At 38.1% G+C, this 20,673-nt stretch overlaps 1 protein-coding gene across 1 annotated transcript in view; it reads left to right on the top strand.

The window, feature by feature from the left end:
- The window catches only part of TMEFF1 (transmembrane protein with EGF like and two follistatin like domains 1), an 80,672-nt gene that overhangs the window by 25,106 nt on the left and 34,893 nt on the right, over window positions 1–20,673 (top strand). The window contains exons 3-5 of the mRNA XM_025888511.2: window positions 4,851–4,980; window positions 8,542–8,568; window positions 10,803–10,899. Coding sequence (XP_025744296.1) covers window positions 4,851–4,980; window positions 8,542–8,568; window positions 10,803–10,899 — 254 coding nt within the window. The remainder of the gene's footprint in view (window positions 1–4,850; window positions 4,981–8,541; window positions 8,569–10,802; window positions 10,900–20,673) is intronic.

Raw genomic sequence — 20,673 nt, 5'->3', positions numbered from 1 at the left:
ACTTTTTATTCATTACAAGCATATTTTCCTTGAGCATAGATACTATTGCTGCTTTAAAATCTTTGCTCATTTCAGCATCTGGGACATCTCAGGGATCATCTCTTTTGATTTTTCATTCGAGAATGGATTGTGTTTCTTTTTTCTTTGTATTAGAGTAATTTTGAATTTAATATACACATTGTGAGTAGGTTTTAGTGTTTGAATTCTGTTATGTTCTCCTGAAGAGTATTGTCACTTTTGAAACAGTTAAGTTGGCTGAACTCAAACTGCAGACTCTCTTCCCTGTTGTGGGAAACAACACAAATACTACTTCATTATTTTTAATCTTATCTGGAATACTTAGAGTCTGCCCCATGAGTGATTTGAGAGTCAGCCAGAAATTTGATCTGAATTTATATATGGAATCTGGGAGTCCCTTCTGACTCTCTCCTTTCTGGTTTTTTCTCTCTCTTTTTAGTGGCTCTGGTTGCCCTGAACTCTATCCTTTGGTGTTTAAGCCAGAAAGATTGTAGATTTCTTATTGGTGTTTTAGTCACCCCTGTATTGGGAAGACTGAAGCTGTTCCCTCTTCCAACTGTCTTAAATTTCTTTAGGTTAAATTCCTTGATGTGGAATTGTTGAGCAGTGGGATGCTCATGTGCAGATAACATTCTCACCAGTAGCACTATGTCTGACTGCTTGTTTTCCCTTGGCCTTTTGATGGTGGATTTTGTCAGTCCTTTTTAAATTTTGTAAATCTGTAAGGCAAAAAATTTTTTTTTAATTTTCATTTGATTATTAGAAGTTGAAAATGTGCCATATATTTATTGACCATTTTTTTGGTGAATCAATATTTCATATACTTTGCCCATTTTTGGGAGTATTTTCTTTTTACCTTGTGTTGATTTGTAGACATATTTATGTATGTACGAATGTGCATATACTATATACAGTACACTATTTGAGTACTTATATATTGCTTATGCTGAGCATTATATCCATTAACAGTTCTAAATATACATACATATGTGTGTATATTTGAGTATATATGTATGTATATATGTATGTATATTATGAGTTATGGAGCCTATAAAGTAGGCTAGAGAAAAGAAAATGCTATTAAGAAAATCATATAAAAGAGAAAATATATTTACAGTACTCTACTGTAAAAAATCCATGTATAAGTGGACCCACACAGTTTAAGCCTGTGTTGTTCAAGGGTCATACATATATAACTCTATAACTCACAAACTGTCATGAGAACCTGTGATGTAGGTACTGTTTTTATGTTTTTTAAAAGAGTAATATATGCCCATATTAAACAACTTGAACATTAAAAAGAAGATCTATAATGTAATGAAAAAATGTCTTCCTTTCACTCGAGACTACCAATTGCTCATCTCAGAGGCAACATCTGTTACTTGTATTTCCTTCTAGAAATATTGTGTGTTATATAAGTGTATGTGGTTGACCCTTGAACAACACAGGCTTAAACTGTGTGGGTCCACTTATACATGGATTTTTTACAGTACAGTACTGTAAATATATTTTCTCTTTTATATGATTTTCTTAATAGCATTTTCTTTTCCCTAGCCTACTTTATTGTAAAAATACAATACAAGTAACACACCAAATATGTGTTAATTGACTATGTTATTGATAAGGCTTCTTGTCAGCAGCAGGTTATTAGTAGTTAAGATTTGGGGGAGTCAAGTTATGCATGGATTTTTGACCGTGCAGGGGTTTGGCACCCCTAACTCCCATGTTTAAGGGTCGATCATAGGTGTTTTAATTTCTTTTTTAAGTACTAAATCACTCAGTAGTATTTACCTTAGAGAACGTTCCTTTTTAGTTTATAGATTATAAAAATGTTAAAATAGTCTAGCATCATTTTCATTTTGTTTATAATTTTTGACATAAAAAATTTTAAATTTTCATATCATATTTATCTATTTTTATCTTTGATTCTGCTTTTCATTAATTTTCCCTGCAACTCTAAGATTATAAAGAAATAGCCTTTTTGACCTTTTTAATGTATTTGGACAGCTAGAAAATCCTCTCATGATCTGTCAATCTCTTGCATTCTTACCTGGTGGCAAAGCAGGGAAGAGAAATAAAAGTTAGGGGTTGAGATCACTAGACATTTATCCAGTGTTTGCTTTGCGCTCAGTGCTAGATGCTGAGGATATAAAGATGTTTGAAGACAAGTTGCTTTCCCTATAGGAGCAAACTGCCTAAGGGCTTACGGCATGATTTGATCCTGCTGCTGAATGAACCTTCCTTTGACTACTCTGCCTTCTTATAATTTATAAATCTGTTCAAGTTAGACTTAGGTTATTGCCAGTTGAAGAAAATTCACCTCATAGGTCCATTAAACACTGCTACGCTGGACGCTTTAGCAGTATCTTTCAATTCATTTTAAAAACTTGCTTATGATTCAGCATGCTTTTAGTGTTAATATGAACTTTCTGGTATATAATTTAAACACATTTTAACAGATAATAACAGGAGTTTAGATAAAGTCTAAAATTGTTTTTTCAGTCTGCTAATAAGAGCTATTATATAAACAAAGCAACTTTTATACTGAGAAAAATGATCAAAATTGCATCTTTCCATTAAAACATGGGTTATAGGGGTAGTGCGGTCAGTTAAGCGTCTGACTCTTGGTTTCAGCTGAGGTCATTATCTCAGGGTCATGAGATTGAGCCTCGTGTTTTGCTCCGTACTCAGCGCGGAGTTTGCTTAAGACGCTCTCCCTCTCCTGCCGTTCCCGCTTGTGCTCTCTCTCTCTCTCTTTCTCTCAGATAAATAAATCTTTAAAAAAACCAAACCAAAACAAAACAAAAATCTTGGGTTATATACGAAGAGGAGGACCTATGACTTTTCCCTTATTTTCTTTCTTCCTCTTTGTTCTTTTCCCTGGAGTTCCCTGGATTATGTCTTTTTTCTGAATTTATCAGTGTCTCTTCTTGCTAGGTGTGATGCCCTCTTATAAAATCTTTGTATTAGGGTTCTCCAGAGAAATAGAACCAATAGGAAATTATTTATATTTATATACATATATATATATATAGAGAGAGAATATGAGGGGAAAAGGGAGAGTGTTTATAAGGGATTGGTTTGCTTGATTATGGAGGGTGAAAAGTCCCATGATCTGCTGTCTGCAACCTGGAGGTCCAGGAAAACTGGTAGTGTAGTTCCAGTCCAAATCTGAAGACCTTATAACCCAGAGAAAACTCATGTCCCAAATCAGGCAGGGAGAGCCATTCCCCTTTCCTCCACTTTTTTGTTCTACTTAGGCCCTCAGTGGATTGGATGATCCCACCAACACTGGGGAGAGCACTTACTCAGTCCATTGATTCAAATGGAAATTCATCCAGAAACAGCCTCATAGAATATCCAGAAATAATGTTGAATCTGGGGTCCAGTGTGGTTGGCACATAAAAACGGCCATCACAATCTTGTTATTTTCTTATTTATTGTATTCAGCATAGTTTCTGACACACAGTAGGTACACAATAAATGCTTGCATGGATGTGGCTCCAGAGTTGTACACTTTGCACCTTCCTAAACTATTTCGGATCACATTCTTCCAGGTAAATAGAAGGTATAGGGGAGATTTCTTTCCCCCAGCAAGGATGGCAGTATGGAGGCAGCAGACCTCAGGTAGAGCCAAGATCTTAGGTTAGAGTCAGTGCCCACGTCAGAAGTTGCATGTTGTTAAAATTGTCCAAATTCTTTCATGTGCCCATAGCATAGTGAGAGGCTCCTAAGAGAGACCCCTGGACACAGACTGACCGAGGAACAGTGGGTCTGCTTCTTCCATCTCATGCTCACTCCTAGGTATGGGCTCATTAGGTTGAATTTTGGGGACATAGCCTGCACTATTGTAAGCCCCCTGCTCACTACCACTGAGTGACACAGAGTAAAATCCTGCTGAATAACTAATGGGTAGTGGGTAGAGTATACACTTGTGAGAAATTGTAGGTTTCTTACTTATTAGCTATGACTCTGGGCAACTACTTAAGACTTAGAAATGATGAGAGCATAGCAAAACCAGCTAATATTTACTGAGAATTTAGTATGACCAGATATAAATGCTAAAGACAGATTTCTCTTATTTAGTCCTCATAGCAACTTTATTAGGTAGATGGCTATTATAATTACCATTTTACAGGTGGGGAAAATGGCGATGATACTAGTCCATAGTCACATGGATGGTGGTGGACTTGGAGATCATGTATTTCTTTGTGTTTCCTATAGTGTTCACCTTGGGACTTCACATTCTAGAGGTATTAAATAAATGAATTTTGATAATAATAAAATGACATTATATAACTAGTGCTTCTTAGCTTATTACAAACATTGCCAAGAATTTCCCTTTTACCTCACTGGATCTTTATAACAAGCAAATGAAGTAGGTAGCATGGGATTTCCATTTTCATTTTTATGGATAGTTGATAGTTATTTTCATTATTAATGTGAAAAGTGTGAGAAAGTGCTATAACTTTTTTTATTTTAATTTATTTTTTAAAAGATTTTATTTATTTATTTGACAGAGAAAGACACAGCGAGAGAGGGAACACAAGCAGGTGGAGTGGGAGAGGGAGAAGCAGGCTTCCCGCTGAGCAGGGAGCCTGATGCGGGTCTCGATCCAGGACCCTGGAATCATGACCTGAGCTAGCTGAAGACATATGCTTAACGACTGAGCCACCTAGGTGCTCCATAACTTTTTTTTTTTTAAACCAAATAAAAGAGCAAACTATTCTGTAGAAGTATGTCACAATACTATGGTATTACATTCATGAATATGAAGTAAACTATTAATATTCATGCCTAGTTTTGAGAATTTACTTTTGTTTCTTTTGCAGTGTCATACAAATTACATTCCTGTCTGTGGATCAAATGGGGACACTTATCAAAATGAATGCTTTCTCAGAAGGGCTGCTTGTAAGCACCAGAAAGAGATAACAGTAGTAGCAAGAGGACCATGCTACTCTGGTATGTGCGGTACTTTTCTGAATAAACATTAGAAATGATTCCACCGTGGTTTCTGAAATTTCCAGTCAGGAGTATATTCCCAGAACTGCTGTATGGATCAGTTGTGTGGGGGAGTGAGGGAGCTCTTCTTTTCTGCATTTCATGTTGTTGCTTTTTAACCCCAGATGGTCTAATACTGCATTACTTCTCGTATGTTGTTAACGCTTACGGTCATTTTTGTGGGAACTTTGCATATCTTTTTGCTTTATGGTGTAAATATTAGACAGAACAAGATTTGGCATGGGAAATGATATGGGATCTGTTTTGTTGATTTTTATTTTCTTGGCACAGGGAAGGGGTGGAGAATATCCATAGAAAGCCATTAGTGGCATCCCAGGATGTGTCTCTTTCCAAGCTTTTCTCTTTTTATATCTTCTGTCTTCTGTCTGCCAGTCCTTGTCACCTATCTTCCTCCAGTTTTTTGTATTTACTTCTCTTTTCCTTCCTGAATAGGTAGTGGTTAATTTTGAAAGGCACTGATTTAAGTTTCTTACTTGCATTTGTATTTGGGGGCAGGGATGCAGGTGAAGTGTTGTAATTAGAATTACTGTATGAAGATCAGCAGTAAAGGTGCAGACACTTTTTTTTTTTTAAGATTTTATTTATTTGACAGAGAGAGACACAGAGAGAAAGGGAACACAAGCAGGGGAGTGGGAGAGGGAGAAGCAGGCTCCCCGTGGAGCAGGGAGCCCAATGCGGGGCTTGATCCCAGGACCCTGAGGATCATGACCCGAGCCGAAGGCAGATGCTTAACGACTGAGCCACCCAGGCGCCCCAAGGTGTAGACACTTCTTATATGATACAGTGTATTTCTTTTCTTTCCTTCTATGTTACAGTGCCTGTGTTCAGAATTTTTACTGGGGCTCCATTACATAAGCATGAATGATCCATTGCCCATATGGTTGATCTCAAACTCCAGGTCCACTAATACCACATGACTGAAAGCCCCCACTCTAAATTACATGGTTGGTCCTTGTGGTGTGTCCAGCCTTCACCCTAGGACTGTTGAGTGTGGCCAACCCCACCTTAAGATCTGATATGGTCAGTACCCTCCCTAAATATTACACTTCTATCAGGTATGATATAGATTACCTTCCAGAAGCTGAGGGCAAAGACTGGACCTGTCTTTGGGGAGGGACAAATTCTTTTCCCTACACCAAATAATTAGGTGCTTGGTGAAATGATTGTGTTGTTAGGCCAATAGACTATCATTTTTGTGATTCTTGTACATTTCTCTAAGTACTTTGTATTTCACAGACTTGGTTTAGAAACTAAAAAAGAATATAGAACTCTTTATAATCCCAAATTAGAAGCAGGGTGTTAGATTGGAAAGAGCACTGCCCAGATTAAAAGACCGGATGTTAAGTCCAGCTCTTATTTACTATATGACCTTAGACAAGTCATATAGTAACTCACTTAGCCCCTCTGAACCCCAGTTACTTAAACTGTTAAATGGATATTATCTCTTGGGATTGTTAAATGAGGATTGAATCAGCTAAGCTGTGAGGTACTATATGGATCTTGTTAGTTGCTCGGTGGGCCAGTGTTGTTGATCTCATTTGGTCTTTTTATTGGTCCTGACCCCTGTGCTAGAGATAACATTCTCTTTTGTTTCCTTGAAAACTCCTTTCTTATGCTTTCAGGTTGAGCTTTAGCCTTTTATCCTCTGAAATTTTTCTTCCGTGGCATCTCCTGGCTGAGTTTGTTCACACTTTGTGCATGTCTCTCTGTATATATCCTACTGTATTTCATTTCTCTGACACATGTGTCTCCTGCTGGAGCAGTTGCTTTTCAACAGGAAAGCAGTATGCCCTGCCTGGGGAAGTGCATCATAGTCCCAGGGTTGGGGTGGAGTTGTGTGGACGGTGGAAGGCGTGTGTGCAATGAAAATATAATCTACAAGAAGAATGCAATCTCATTATCAAAGGCATCACAATATTTAGTTTTTTTTTAGAATTTTAAAGGACACTAAAGGAAGATATGATGTATTATATTTATTAAAATTGGACATGGCTTGAAAACAGGTTGGGAGTGAGTATCTCATGCACTGGGGCTTTCTTATTTATCAATTTATTCCTAGCATTTATCATGTTGCCTAGCACCTAATATGTACCCAGTTAATGTATGTAAAATAGAAGGAAAAAGGGAGTGTTTGCCTAAGAAAAGTTGGGTCATAAAACAATTTTAAATGGAGTTCCCTTCTTTCTTGTCTTTCTTCTGCTCTTTCACTCTTTCTTTTCCTTCTTACTTACTCAGATATAATTATTTATGACTGACTAATCAAAATTGAACACAATTTAAGACTATAAAATCCCATGAAGATTTTGCAGTGGATATTACAAAAAATATGTATTTTTCCAGTTCCTTCTGTTTCTACAATGTTTTGGGAATTCAATTATTGTCTGAAGGAGATTAAGGGGAAGAGAGTGATGAAGAACTGCAGTGGATTCCTGAGGATGTGGCTGCCCCCCCCCCCCCGCAAAAGTGCAGGATAAAGTGTGTCAAGTTCTTCACTTGCCATCTCTGCTTTTTTACTATACCATGGTGATGACACTAGCATTACCCTCTTTGTAACATGCTCTGCACCATATGTTGGCCTTTTTAGGATTTATGAAATAAATATTTCATATTAATTACATTTTAGGCTGACTTCTTGCTGGTAATATTGAGGAGGCTCTTTAATTTCATTAGTAATGAGTGTCTCACCTATACCTTGGTGAGAGTCCTTCTGGTTAGGTTTCCTAGAGGAAGCTAATTTTATCAGTAATATGAAAACCTCAGCTCTGAAGTTCTTTCCTTTTAAGCCTTGAGGCTTTTTCTTACCTTTTGGCTTTTGGCCTTTATCTACAGATTTCATTAAGATTTTTGGAGCAAGACCCAAAGCTCTTTTCCTCCCTTTCTAATAAAAGCAGCTTATTCATTATTCCTCTCAAGCTTTAACAAAATTGAAAATTTTTTTTTACCTTTTAAGTGAGTTAATTAAAATTATTTTTATATAGCCATTTACTTTACAGTATTTATTGGCCTTTACTCTGTACAAGGCACCTGCATATTTCCTGAATGGGCTACAAAAGATGTATGAGGTATAGATGATTGTGTGTCCAAGGACTTTCTATTTGGAGAAAGACATGGAATAGGTATATAAGAATAGTTTAGTCTAGTTCCATATCAAAAAAATAAGAAAAAGGCTACATGAGAATTGCTATCACAGTTTGATTTTTTAAAAAGATTATTTATTTGAGAGAGAGAGAGAGCCCAAACACTTGTGCAAGTGGGGGTTGGGGGGGGAGAGGCAGAGAGATAATCTTAAGCAGACTCCCTAATGAGCATGGCGCCCAGTGCAGGGCTCGATCTCACAACCGTGAGATCATGACCTGAGCTGAAACCAAGAGTCAGACGCTCAACTGACTGAGTCACCCAGGAGCCCCATCACAGTTTGATTTTTGATAGGAAAGTTTACCATTCGATAAGATGAAATTTCCAGCAAAAATATTTCTATTCACTATTTGTTTTTCTTCTCAGATAATGGCTCTGGATCTGGAGAAGGAGGTAAGTTTCAAGTACCACTTAAAGGACATTTGTTTTCTGTAATTTTTTGTTTTTAACAGCTTTATTGAGGTAAAATTCACATACTGTACAGTTTACTCATTTAAAGTGTACAATATGGTGGCTTTTGGTATAGTCATAGAGTTGTGCATTTATCACCACAGTCAACTTTAGAACATTTTCATTACTCCAGAAAAAGACTCTTAGACACCACTCCCAACCCTAGGCACTTTGTTTCATGCAGTTATTTTTCACTAAAGTTTTGTTGACACACAAAGTGGAAATGTTGTAGCTCCTGTTAAATTGAGATTGCATCAAAGTGCCTTCTCCTTGGGATCATCCCCACAAGTGATTTCGGGTTGGACCAGAATATTGGTAAATCTCTCATCCCTTGCTTACAAATTTTGCTCATGAGGAATTTTTAAGGTGCAGGGTTATAAAACTCTGGAGCGAGTTGTGCATGGCAAAGAGAAGGCTTGCAGAACAACTGTAGTGGAATCTATGTTTTAAATTTTATTTTACAGACATATAAATTACTTCTGTTTAAAAAAGTAATTTCTGGTAATAGCATTTAGTAAGAGTTTAATTGTCAGAATTAAGAATGACTAATTTATTTCAAGTCTAATGAAGCTGTACTTAGTGTCTACGGTATGCAAAGTAATGCTGGAGGTACTGTGGGGATCCACTCAAAGAAAACTTACTCCAGTAAAATTCACACTTAAATGAAAATTACAGTCATGATCCTTTCGATACTATCTGAAACCTTACTGCAGACTTCCACATTTCATAGATTCCTAAAATGTCAAGAGTTGGAAGGCACTTCAAAGGTCACTTTAGAGGATAGAAGAACCGTCTGGAGGAAGAAATTCAGGATGACAGTTTCAGGGGGAAAAAAAAAAAAAGATTAAAGCTATCCCACAATAGAATGTGATTTAAATGGACATGTTCAAGCAGAAGCTTCATGATCACGTGTGAAGGATTAGACCATCAATTCTAGACCTAGAGCTGAAAAGGGTTTTAAGAGGGATCATGTAGCCTAGTACCTGTAGTCAGATATTTGGTAAGGAAACGGTCATTGTTCTTATACTAAAGAACTGGAAGTTGATCTCAAGATTTGTGTATATAGTGTAAATACTGGATGTCTTGCTCTGACAGTTTCTTTTTAGGGAATATGAGTTTAGAAAGGCTAAGTGGTTTGCTCAGATTAGTACATAAACTTAAGTGAGCTCATGGTGGCTGTACCAAAGCCTCAGAAATACATAGGATTGTGATCCCCGGAATCTGGGAGTATTCATGAGAATTTGGGAAAAATTTCTACTTAAAGTGTAGACAGACACTACAAATGGAAAGTTTGGAAGTATTACCAAAGTATTACCAAACAGGTTTATGGACTTCTTCTTTTAATATCTTCTTTACTGATTGACACCCCTGAGTAAGGTGTTTTTTTCCAAACTAAAATGGGAGATCTCTTGAGTAAGCTGAATCCCTAAATTGGCCTCAGAACAGAGCTCCCTGCCCAGTTTGAGCTTATTAGGGTAGGATCCATCCTAGTTGAACCCCACAAATGTAGAAGCTCTTAAATGTGGGATAGGAGTTGGGGACTTAGAGGTATGAACTGGTTTTTTGTGCTGGATCATAGGAGACCCACACACTTCTGTATTCTAGGTATTTCTGGCTGTGCTAAGTTGCAAAGTAGAAAAAGAGGCAAGTCTTTTGTAAGGAGACCCTTTCCTTTCACAGATTTGGAGATAAATTATTTTTTTAAATTCTGGAATTAGTTGTTATGTAGTAAGAAAGGCAGGTATAAAACTGATGTGAAGAAGTGGTTATACTCTATCGCATTTAATCATTTATTTGCTGACCAGCATCACACAGGCTATTTCAGTAGGGTAATCACTGAACCAAATTTATCACCCATGTTTTATTTTCTCTTTCTTATTTAATGCTATGTGATAATTCTTATAAAGGCAATTAATTATCAAAACCTATATTGCACCTTTGTACATAGGTTAAGGGATTATTTTGCTTGCATCAATACTTGTTTTCCTTGTAGATTTTGTTGTACTCTGTATTGGCAACATTTTTGGGCACAAGCATTGATAGATTTTGGAAGTGATTGTTTTCAAGAGCTCAGGTACATTTTCCCTAGAAATAGGATAATGGCTGCTGAAAACGTGAAGCTTATCTGGAAAGGAACCCAACTTTTGGTTGAAAATTTAATTTTTCTTTTTAAACAGAAGAGGAAGGGTCAGGGGCAGAAGTTCACAGAAAACACTCCAAGTGTGGACCTTGCAAATATAAAGCTGAGTGTGATGAAGATGCAGAAAATGTTGGGTGAGTTGATTGAGGGAAAGGGATGCACTTACTTGGAGGATAATCATCAGCACTATTATGTTGTAGAGAAGTATCTTTTAACCTGGTTCTAGATATTTTGTGTGTGCCTTCTATATTTTTTTTTGTTTAATGCAGATCTATTAATTTTTGTCTTATGTTGATGTAATATCATAGCTATTTAAAGTGTATTTTAGAATGAGAATCCATGTATAATCTTTTTAGGTTTACCTCTGCCTTTATTTTTATTGACAGTTTTATATAGTTTATCCTAAGTGCTAATTTTATTCCTCAAAGTACTTCTATTCTTAATTCTCCTACCATTATACTTTATACTAGTCTATCAATAATTTTCTCTTTTTCTTAACTTGGATTTTTATGCAAAAACTTTTCATGTATTTCATTGTAAGAAAAATCCAAAACTGCTTCAAAATTTGAGATATAGTAATTATGTAATGAGTAAAATATTTTTAGCAATCCCATTTGCACAGACTGACATTATGCTGTTTTATTTTCTCATGTTCAGCTTTCAGTAAGGTGGGTTTTGTAGCTGGACAGCATTGTCTGTCCAATTTTCACACGGTATGTGATGGAATAGCAAGAATATTTACATCATCAACACAGTCATGTTTGTTCCTTCGGGTTTATTTATTCCCAATCTCAACCTTTCATTTCCCTGTAGTGTTTGCTTTTTGCATAGTTGATTCTAAAAGCTTTAATGCTGACTTCAGGACAGTATGGCACAAATGGATCTTCACTTTCCTATACTGCATAATTTTTTTTTAAAGATTTTATTTATTTATTTCAGAGAGAGAATGAGAGATAGAAAGCACGAGAGAGAAGAGGGTCAGAGGGAGAAGCAGACTCCCTGCTGAGCAGGAAGCCCGATGTGGGACTCGATCCCGGAACTCCAGGATCATGACCTGAGCCAAAGGCAGTCGCTTAACCAACTGAGCCACCCAGGCGCCCGCATATTTTTTTTTTAATATTTTATTTATTTATTTGACAGAGACACAGTGAGAGAGGGAACACAAGCAGGGGGAGTGGGAGAGGGAGAAGCAGGCTTCTTGCTGAGCAGGGAGCCCGACACGGGGATCGATCCCAGGACCCTGGGATCATGACCTGAGCCGAAGGCAGACGCTTAACGACTGAGCCACCCAGGTGCCCCATAGTGCATATTTTAAAACACTTGTTTTATAGAGATTTGCACTTTCTTCCTTACGCTTATTTTCACTGTGTGTTTTCTGGTCCCAGGTTTTATTCAGCCCTTAAATACATATTCAGGTCTTTCACTGAACAGTGGTAATATGGTTTAATTAGCATTAATGCCCATAGGGAGCTTTACAAATCAGAATTGCACCATTTTCAGGATTATGTTTCAAAATCAGCTATTTGGGTGGTACATGGTAAAATTAATGTCATAATTTACTTGGTATATATTTTAAAGTTGGTGAGAATTGGCACAAGACAAGTTTAGTAAAAAGTGAATTTAGCAAAACTTCAGTTTGCTCTCTTTCTCCATGTTGATCACTTGGATTGATGTGTGTCCATCCATTTCAGTCAGAGTGATTTGATTGGGAAGTACATGTTTTCCAAAGTAGAGATGGGTCTGCAGAACAGGAAAGAAATGATGAGCGATACGGACTTGCAGAGAGAACAGATAATAGATGTTATGTTCTCTTCTTCTTGCTTTGTGCTAAAGGTATGGCATGATGAAGTACTGGTGTGTGTGTATGCGTGTGTGTGTATTTTTGTAGAGATTTAGTTCTTTTTAGTGTTTTGCCTCAGGACTGTCCTATAAAGGTGTTCAGAGTCAAAATAGTTGTCAGTGATTGATTGGCTTGGTCTGTTGCTCTGTTTTTATTCCTTTCATGGTACCTCTCTCCAGTCCTGTTTTAGACATTTCTCTGCTCTCATTTTTTATCCCTTAATTAAAAGAGATAGAGATCTTTTGCTTAGAAGTAGAACAGATTCCATCTAGTCTCAGAGGCAGCCCCACATATGACATCTGTATGGTAAAATATACATCTTTCTATGAACACCACCTCATGATATAATGTGTACCCTCTGCCCAGTCAGAGTAACTCCCTTGTAGGTACTAAATTCATTTTGTGCATCTATTTGAGAGCTTGCAGCCACCATTTTTGCAGATACAGGCTTTAAGCTTAAGAAGTGGGCACAGACCAGGGAAGAGCTTACCAGTAGAAAGGAGCATGCAGGCTGAGGAGCCAGCCGGGGAGCACATAGACTGGGAAAGGCAGCCAAGTCCAGGCCAGGAAATTGGTGCAATAATGGGAGAACATTGAGGAAGCATTTGGTACCTTTACCTAAAGGTAAGCGATTAAGCTAAAATGGCTTATCCTACTGTGGAAGGAGATAGAAAGAAATTTTAGGAACATTAATCTTTTAGTGTATAAAACACTTATTACTGATTGTAGTTGAGTTTAACAATTAGCCACACCTCAATGGTTATTGTAATTTTTTTTTTAAACTTTTAAATGGGCCATGGTACCAAGAAGTTATACGGAGGTTATTTAACTCCTTCAGCCCACCTTCTGTGTGCTTTTCATGATTACTTCCAGGTGAATAGTGGCATGTTTGCGTAAGGGTAATTCTGACTCAGCCAACTAGACCTTTTCAGTATGGAAAATTGAGAGATGCCCATAAGTGGCAATAGACACCAAGCCTTGATTTTTATATAAAAACCCATTATTTATTAGGACAATGTTATATAATTTTTTTATTAAAAGATAAAACTATAGTTATTAAATACAAAAGGTCTTAGTTATAAAACAAGTACTCATGTCATGGCTTAATTATTATAAACTCTACCAGAATCAGAAAATTTTAAGGTTGCGTAGGATCTTAAAATTTATCTTCTAGCCTAGTCCTCTCACTTTACAGATGAGAAAATTAAGGATTAAAGTCAGAGGGTTTTATGGGGCAGATTCTCCTAAATTCCATTAGGGTGTTTTCTCTGATATTAGCCTTTTTGATTCCTAGAAAGAATGCTGTTATCCTTTTCCTACTTCAAGGACTGCTGCTTGATGACTTTTTAAAAAACACTGCCCTGGGTGCCTGGGTGGCTCAGTTGGTTGGGCGACTGCCTTCGGCTCAGGTCATGATCCTGGAGTCCCGGGATCGAGTCCCGCGTCGGGCTCCCTGCTCGGCGGGGAGTCTGCTTCTCCCTCTGACCCTCCCCCCTCTCATGTTCTCTCTCTCTCTCATTCTCTCTCTCAAATAAATAAATAAATAAAATCTTAAAAAAAAATAAAAATAAAAAACACTGCCTTCTTCCACGTGGTCCCAGCTGAGATTTCTTTACTTTCCTTATATTCTTCTGGTCACTCTGAGTACTAGCTGCTTTTAAACTCCTTGTTTTTACACCTTAGCTGTCATCTAGAAGGTCACATGCCTATCTATCTGTTATGTATCAGTGACTTTTAGACGTTTTTAACTACAACTCCATGTAAGAAATAGATTTACACTGTGACATAGAATTCACATTTCAAAATTCTATGAAATAATACTTACCTTTATTAAATGTGAGGTACTCTAATACTTTCTGATTTCCTTAAAAAATGCCAGAATTATGACCTATAGTTTGAAAAATATTCCTCAATAATATAACTAATCAATATTATATTTCATGTTATATTTTTAGGTATGGGTATTCATTTTAAAAAATATTTTATTTTTTCTCAGTTTGAAATGTCTTTTCTGTTAGAAGAAATGCTTATACCCTATCTGATTTCCCAAGGGCAGCTGAAATCTTTGTCTTGCTTTAAAGCTCTTTGTCTTACTACCAGTTTAGAAAAAAAAAACAACACACCCTGGCATTTTGGGGGAGGGAATCAGGGGTATCATGTAACTTAATTCTTTGCTATTAAGAGAAGTGCTAATTTTTTATTTAGCCATTTAAATGGATATTTATTTAAATAGGTTGTCTTAGTGTTACATATTGTATAGTGTATTGTATTTTTCAGCTATTGTTACATAAATTGTTTTTTCAGCTCTTTATGGAAGTTCTGTCTGGTGGCAAGAAGTATTATCCTGATTTTACAGGTGAAGCTGGGCTCAGAAGAGGCTGAATGGCTTGCAGTTACCCAGAACACAGGTCCACTGACAAGGGATTTATCCATTGTGTTGTGCACACACATGTGTAATACCCTGGTGTTCTCTTCTCAGTGGTGGTTGTTTTGTCCCTAAGCTTAAGGCTGCATTCTGCTTTGTGTTTTGGGTTCTTCAAAAATAATTTTTCTTCTCACATCTCAGGCTCTTAGCTGCTGCTTCTGGGTGCTGTGTCAAGGTGCCTTGACAATGAACCTGAGTGTAGATGACCCCAGCTTTTAAATTTGCTTCTCTTCTTTCCCAGAATAGGAGATAATATACCTGTAGGAACTGTATCTAATGTAGGAATAAATTCTAAATGTAAAATCAGAGTAAATAGGTTCTTCTGAGTGAAGTGTATGAACTTTATTACATGTATTTTCTCTCTTGTCTGCTCAATGGCTAATTTATTTATAATTTAAATTAGTTTTAGCTTCTGAAAGGCTTTTTTCCCCCCGTCCTTTCTGAAGCACATTGTGCCTCTCCAGTGATACTCTGGTGTTCACATGGATTAGTGATAGCTATCTTCATTGATGCTTACCTTTTGAATTTAAACCTAGAGTTAGGTAGTGAGGTTGCAAGAAATTTGACTCCCACCTAAGTGAGGTTTCAGTATTCCATTGTGACCGTTATGAAGTATAGTGGATGGACTTTCTGCTTAGTCTTTTTTTGGTGTGGGGGGGGTGTTTAACAAAAGTTTATTTCTCATTCCCATAAAGTCTGTCACAGTTCTGTGGAACTCTCCAAAAGAGCTACTGTCCATGTAGGGGGCTCAGCATTCCACTTTGAGTTCCTGGCCCCTGTTTCTGTACGGGCTCCTAGGATGGAGGCGGGAAGAGCCCTAGAGTCTTGCACCAACAAATAAAGGCTTCAGCCCAGATCTGCTTAGTCTTAAAACTCGGAAATAGCATCTGCTTTACAGCACGTTATATTTCTTAAACCATATGTTTGTAGCAACCCCTCTTTTTTTAAACAGTATTTCTAATCTGGCCAAAGCTGAAATTATTGCTGCAAAATGTCCATCAGCTGTTTGTCTGGACGGTGGGACCAAATAATCCTAAAACTCCTTCACATCAGTACCCTTTATATTCCTGACCTAAATCTCTGCCCACAAATGGGGGAGGATTTGGTAAAATCATCAGGCATAATGTGTCAATACAGGTGAGTTATAAAAGTCCTCGACTGATTTCTTTTGAACTTCGTGTGTGATGCCCTTTGTGGAAATAGTCTCCTGCTCTTCTGCCTCTTTGATGTCAATCTCTCTGGAGCTGCTCTTTCCTTGAGTGATAGGAGATTTCAGAGTTGCTAAGAGAATCATTGTAGGTATGCAGTGTGACAGACAACACTGATAAACAGTTAATCTACCTGCTTGGACATCTTTGTCAATTGTGGGACCATTTTCTGTTTGACACAGATGGCTGGTCAGTGTCACAATCTGATGAGTCTCTCTCTCAGTAGGTACAATGAAATCTTTTTTCTTGTTTAAGCTGAGAGTGATGCTATACATGTATGTCCTCCATTATGTTCTCCTTTCTGGATGCCACATAGACTTTTTTTTTTTTAAAGATTTTATTTATTTATTTGACAGAGAGAGACACAGCGAGAGCAGGAACATAGCTGGCGGAGTGGGAGAGGGAGAAGCAGGCTTCCCACTGAGCAGGGAGCCCGATGCGGGGCTCGATCCCAGGACTCTGGGATCATGACCTGAGCCGAAAGCGGACACCCAACGACTGAGCCACCCAGGCGCCCCCCACATAGACTTTTTAAAAAAAGAACCAAAGAAGTACCTTTCCTACCATTATCTATTCTTTATTTCTTCCTAATCAGAGATGACAATAAGTTTTGTTATTTAGCATTGCCTTTCTCTGGGTATATAGAATATAGACTTTTAAAACTATTTAGGTTTAATAAATTCCTATGATGGCCCCTTAGATTATAATGGAAAAATAATTATATGCTCTTCTTTTTCTTGTAACAGGAAACAAGACTATTAAATATTAGTTTATACATAGTATAAGCCGGATGCTAGCAATGATAGGCTCCTTTGTCCAGAAATCCTTCCTGCTACAGTACAGTACCTTCCCACTACTACTACTAAGATGCCACACAGCTGCCAGGAAAGGTTTCCTCCGAGAGGTCTGTTTTTAAAATGGAGAACACTGTATCCCCATGACCTTTTGCAGTTTTCTGAATGCTGTGCTACTTACTCTTTGATAGTTTGCCTCTTATTTCTTCTGCCTGGAGTCCCATCTCTATTTATCTAGATTGTTTAATTCCTACTCTTCCTTCTCGACTTGGATGAGTGTGACTCAGGTCATAAGTCAGTGCCTCTTCCCAGAAGCCTCTCTGGCTCTCTTCCACAGTCCCCACTAGTTAGGTGACCTTATTCTGTGTTGATTCTTGTTCTTGAGAAACAACCTCTGCGTGGTATTTATGCTGTTGGGATCACTAGCAGATTGTTGGCTCCCTAAGGACAGGGACTTTGTCTTGCTGATTTCTATACTGGATGAATTTGCCATAAGGTTGGGTTGTAGTATCCCTCTGTAGGTCTTTGTGGAACTCATGGCTGTTCACACTAGGGCTTTATTATTCACTTAGAGCTGCACACAGGGTCATTGTATGGATTTACTATACATAAAACAACTGGTATTGTACTGAACTTTTTGCAGGCTTCATAGGTGTTTGTTAAATTTAAATAAGTTCATATGAATTAGTTTTTTTATGATTTTATTTATTTGAGAAAGAGAGCATGAGAGAGAGAGCATGAGCAGAGGGAGGGCCAGAGGGAAAGGGAGAGAGAGAGAAGCAGTCTCCCCACTGAGCACAGAGCCCAACATGGGGCTCCCTCCCAGAACCCTGAGATCATGACCTGAGCCGAAGGCAGACACTTAAGTGACTGAGCCACCCAGGCGTCCCCACATAAATTAGTTTAAGCCAGTGTTTTCTTAACTGCTAAATAAACTTACCATATCAAGGGGGAATAACACTTTCTATATAGAGTGAAGAGAAAGGAAGGGAAAGGAGAGATTTTTTTTCAATAATAATACTACTTTCAGATGTACATAGTATTTGATTTCAAAGGGCTTTTTGCAAAAGCTTATTTGGGGGCACCTGGGTGGCTCAGTCGGTTAAGTGACTGCCTTCGGCTCAGGTCATGATCCTGGAGTCCCAGGATCAAGTCCCGCATTGGGCTCCCTGCTCAGCGGGGAGTCTGCTTCTCCCTCTGACCCTCCCCCCTCTCATGTGCTCTCTCTCTCTCATTCTTACTCTCTCAAATAAATAAATAAAAATCTTTAATAAAAAAAAAAGCTTATTTGGTTCTTTCACCAGTATTATGAGGTATTATCCCTATTTTAAAGACTTAGAGTTGTGATTTGCAAAAATCATAGAAGTCATTTAATTTATTTATTTATGTATATATGCATTCATGTCTTTGAAATTTGTAGTGTTAGAAACTCAGAAGCTTTAAAAGGCTCCACAGTAAGAAGTCTGTTTCCTACCCCGGTTCCCCAGCCATTCAGGTGTCTTTACTAGAGGCAGTCACTGATGTTTATTTAATCTCCCAGCGATTATTTTATGCATGTACAAGCAAATATGTACACACATTCTCTTTGTTTCCTTTTTTAAAACTAATGGCAGTACACTATGCATATTTTCTGCACTTTCTTAAAACTTTTATTGTAAAATGTACGTTGGCATATCTATGTATGCAATTTAAAGAATACTACATCTGTGTACCTAACACCTAGGGTACAAAATAGAATATTGCCATATTACCAGTGTGGAACATTAACCCAGCCGTGGAAGAAAAGGACAGTAGTGCCATGATTACATGAAGGTTTACAGAAGAAGATACATCGAATGGTCTCTGAGTCAGAGTCTGGCTTTTAGTTTCCCAGAGAGTTTACAAGATTCCCCTCTTGGGACATCAGTGGGCAAGAGCATGAGTGAGTCCTGGGTAACCTAGGGCTCCTCACAGTGGAGACATCTGGCAGGATTCTAGTCTTGCCATGTATGGATGACTGGCAGGAATGTGGCCAGAGAAGGGCCTGCTCTGTGTTTTCTCCTTATCTCGCCATAGCTGACCTCTAGGTCTCAGGAGTCAATTAAATGAGTGTGCTCAGGGTGAGGCAGTAGGACATGGAGGGGAGAGGGGGACACTTCACCACCATATGGTTAAGATGAGCTAAGTATGGATCAGAGTCTGGAGCAGGCTTACCTGGGCATTCTGTCCCCTGGCTAAAAAGGGCATAGTGGCACTAGGCCTCTTGGTAATCAGTAATCACAGCCATCAATAGGACTGTGGAGAGTGGAACTATTTCAGTGTGGACTGGTTGCCCTGCACATCTTATACCTAGCTGTCACCCTGGGATCTTCCTTCAGTGTTGTATCTCTTCCAACAACAACCAGTTCTCTACTTCTATACCAACCAGCTGTTCCACAGTTCAGTTCCGTTCCAGCGCTCTCCACTTGGAGTTATAGCACAAATGCCACAGAATGAAGGCACAGACCCACAAGACACCACCTGCAAGTGAGGTTCCCTGTATCTCCTTCCACCATACTACTGATTCGGAGATTTCCACAACCTCCCCTTGGGTTTGATAATTTACAAATATGACACACAGTGCTATGCTTACTGTTTATTATGAAGGGTGCAAAAGATGAAGAGGTACATAGGGCGAGGGGTCTTGAGGAGTTTCTGTTCTGTCTCCATGGTATCAGGTGCACCAGCATGTGGATGTGTTCACCAACCTGGAATGCTCCTGTTCAAAGTTTGTTATTGCGGTTTCATTATTGGTTAAATTATTGGCCATTGGTGATTGAACTCCATCTCCAATCCCTCTCTCTTTCTCCCCTTCCCAGAGGTCAGGTGGGTTGGTGGGGTGGGGAAGTAGAAGTTCTGACTTTTCCACGGTTGATTTTCCTGGTATCAAACTGGTCCCTCCCTTCCTTCCTGCAATGAGCCATTTCCTTAGCATACAAAAGATTCTCCCATCTATCAGACAGTTCCAAGAGTTTTAGGTGCTCAGTGCCAGGAACAGGGGATGAAGACCAAATATATTTTTTGTTATACCACAAGTATCCTAGAAATTCATTTACCTCTCTTCTATATAGGATAGTTTGCTTCTTGTATTTTTGCCTTTAATTTCATGGTTTTACTCTCCCATTTTAGGCTATTTTTCAGTAGCTTCTTGAACAAGGGTATAAGATGTTAAAAAAAAAAAAAAGCCGAACTCTTTTGAGACTTAATACTTAAAAGTGTTTGTTTTTTTTTAAGGATTTTATTTTTACATAATCTCTACACCCAACATGGGACTCAAACTTACAACCCCGAGATCAAGAGTCACACGCTCCACTGGCTGAGCCAGCCAGGGGCCCCGAAAATGTTTTTATCCTACACCCAATACTTGATTTATAACTTGTCAAGTACAATTGTAGGTGGGAAATAATTTTCCCTCAGAACTGTGAAGGCATTGCTCTGTTATCTTCTTGTAGAAGCCTGAAGCCATTCTGATTCCTGATCCTTTGTATGTGATCTGTTTTCTCTCTATTGGAGCATATAGAATCTTTTGGTCCCCGGTATAGTGGAATTTCACAATATCACACCCTTTCTTAGAAAGTTACTTATTTCTGATTTAAGAAATTTTCTTCAACCTTTTTTTTTTT

The sequence above is a fragment of the Callorhinus ursinus genome, unplaced genomic scaffold, assembly GCF_003265705.2.
Source record: "Callorhinus ursinus isolate GAN/ISIS: 27379988/994484 unplaced genomic scaffold, GSC_fseal_2.0 scaffold24, whole genome shotgun sequence".
Lineage (NCBI taxonomy): Eukaryota > Metazoa > Chordata > Mammalia > Carnivora > Otariidae > Callorhinus > Callorhinus ursinus.
This window is presented reverse-complemented; position numbering and strand designations above follow the sequence as displayed.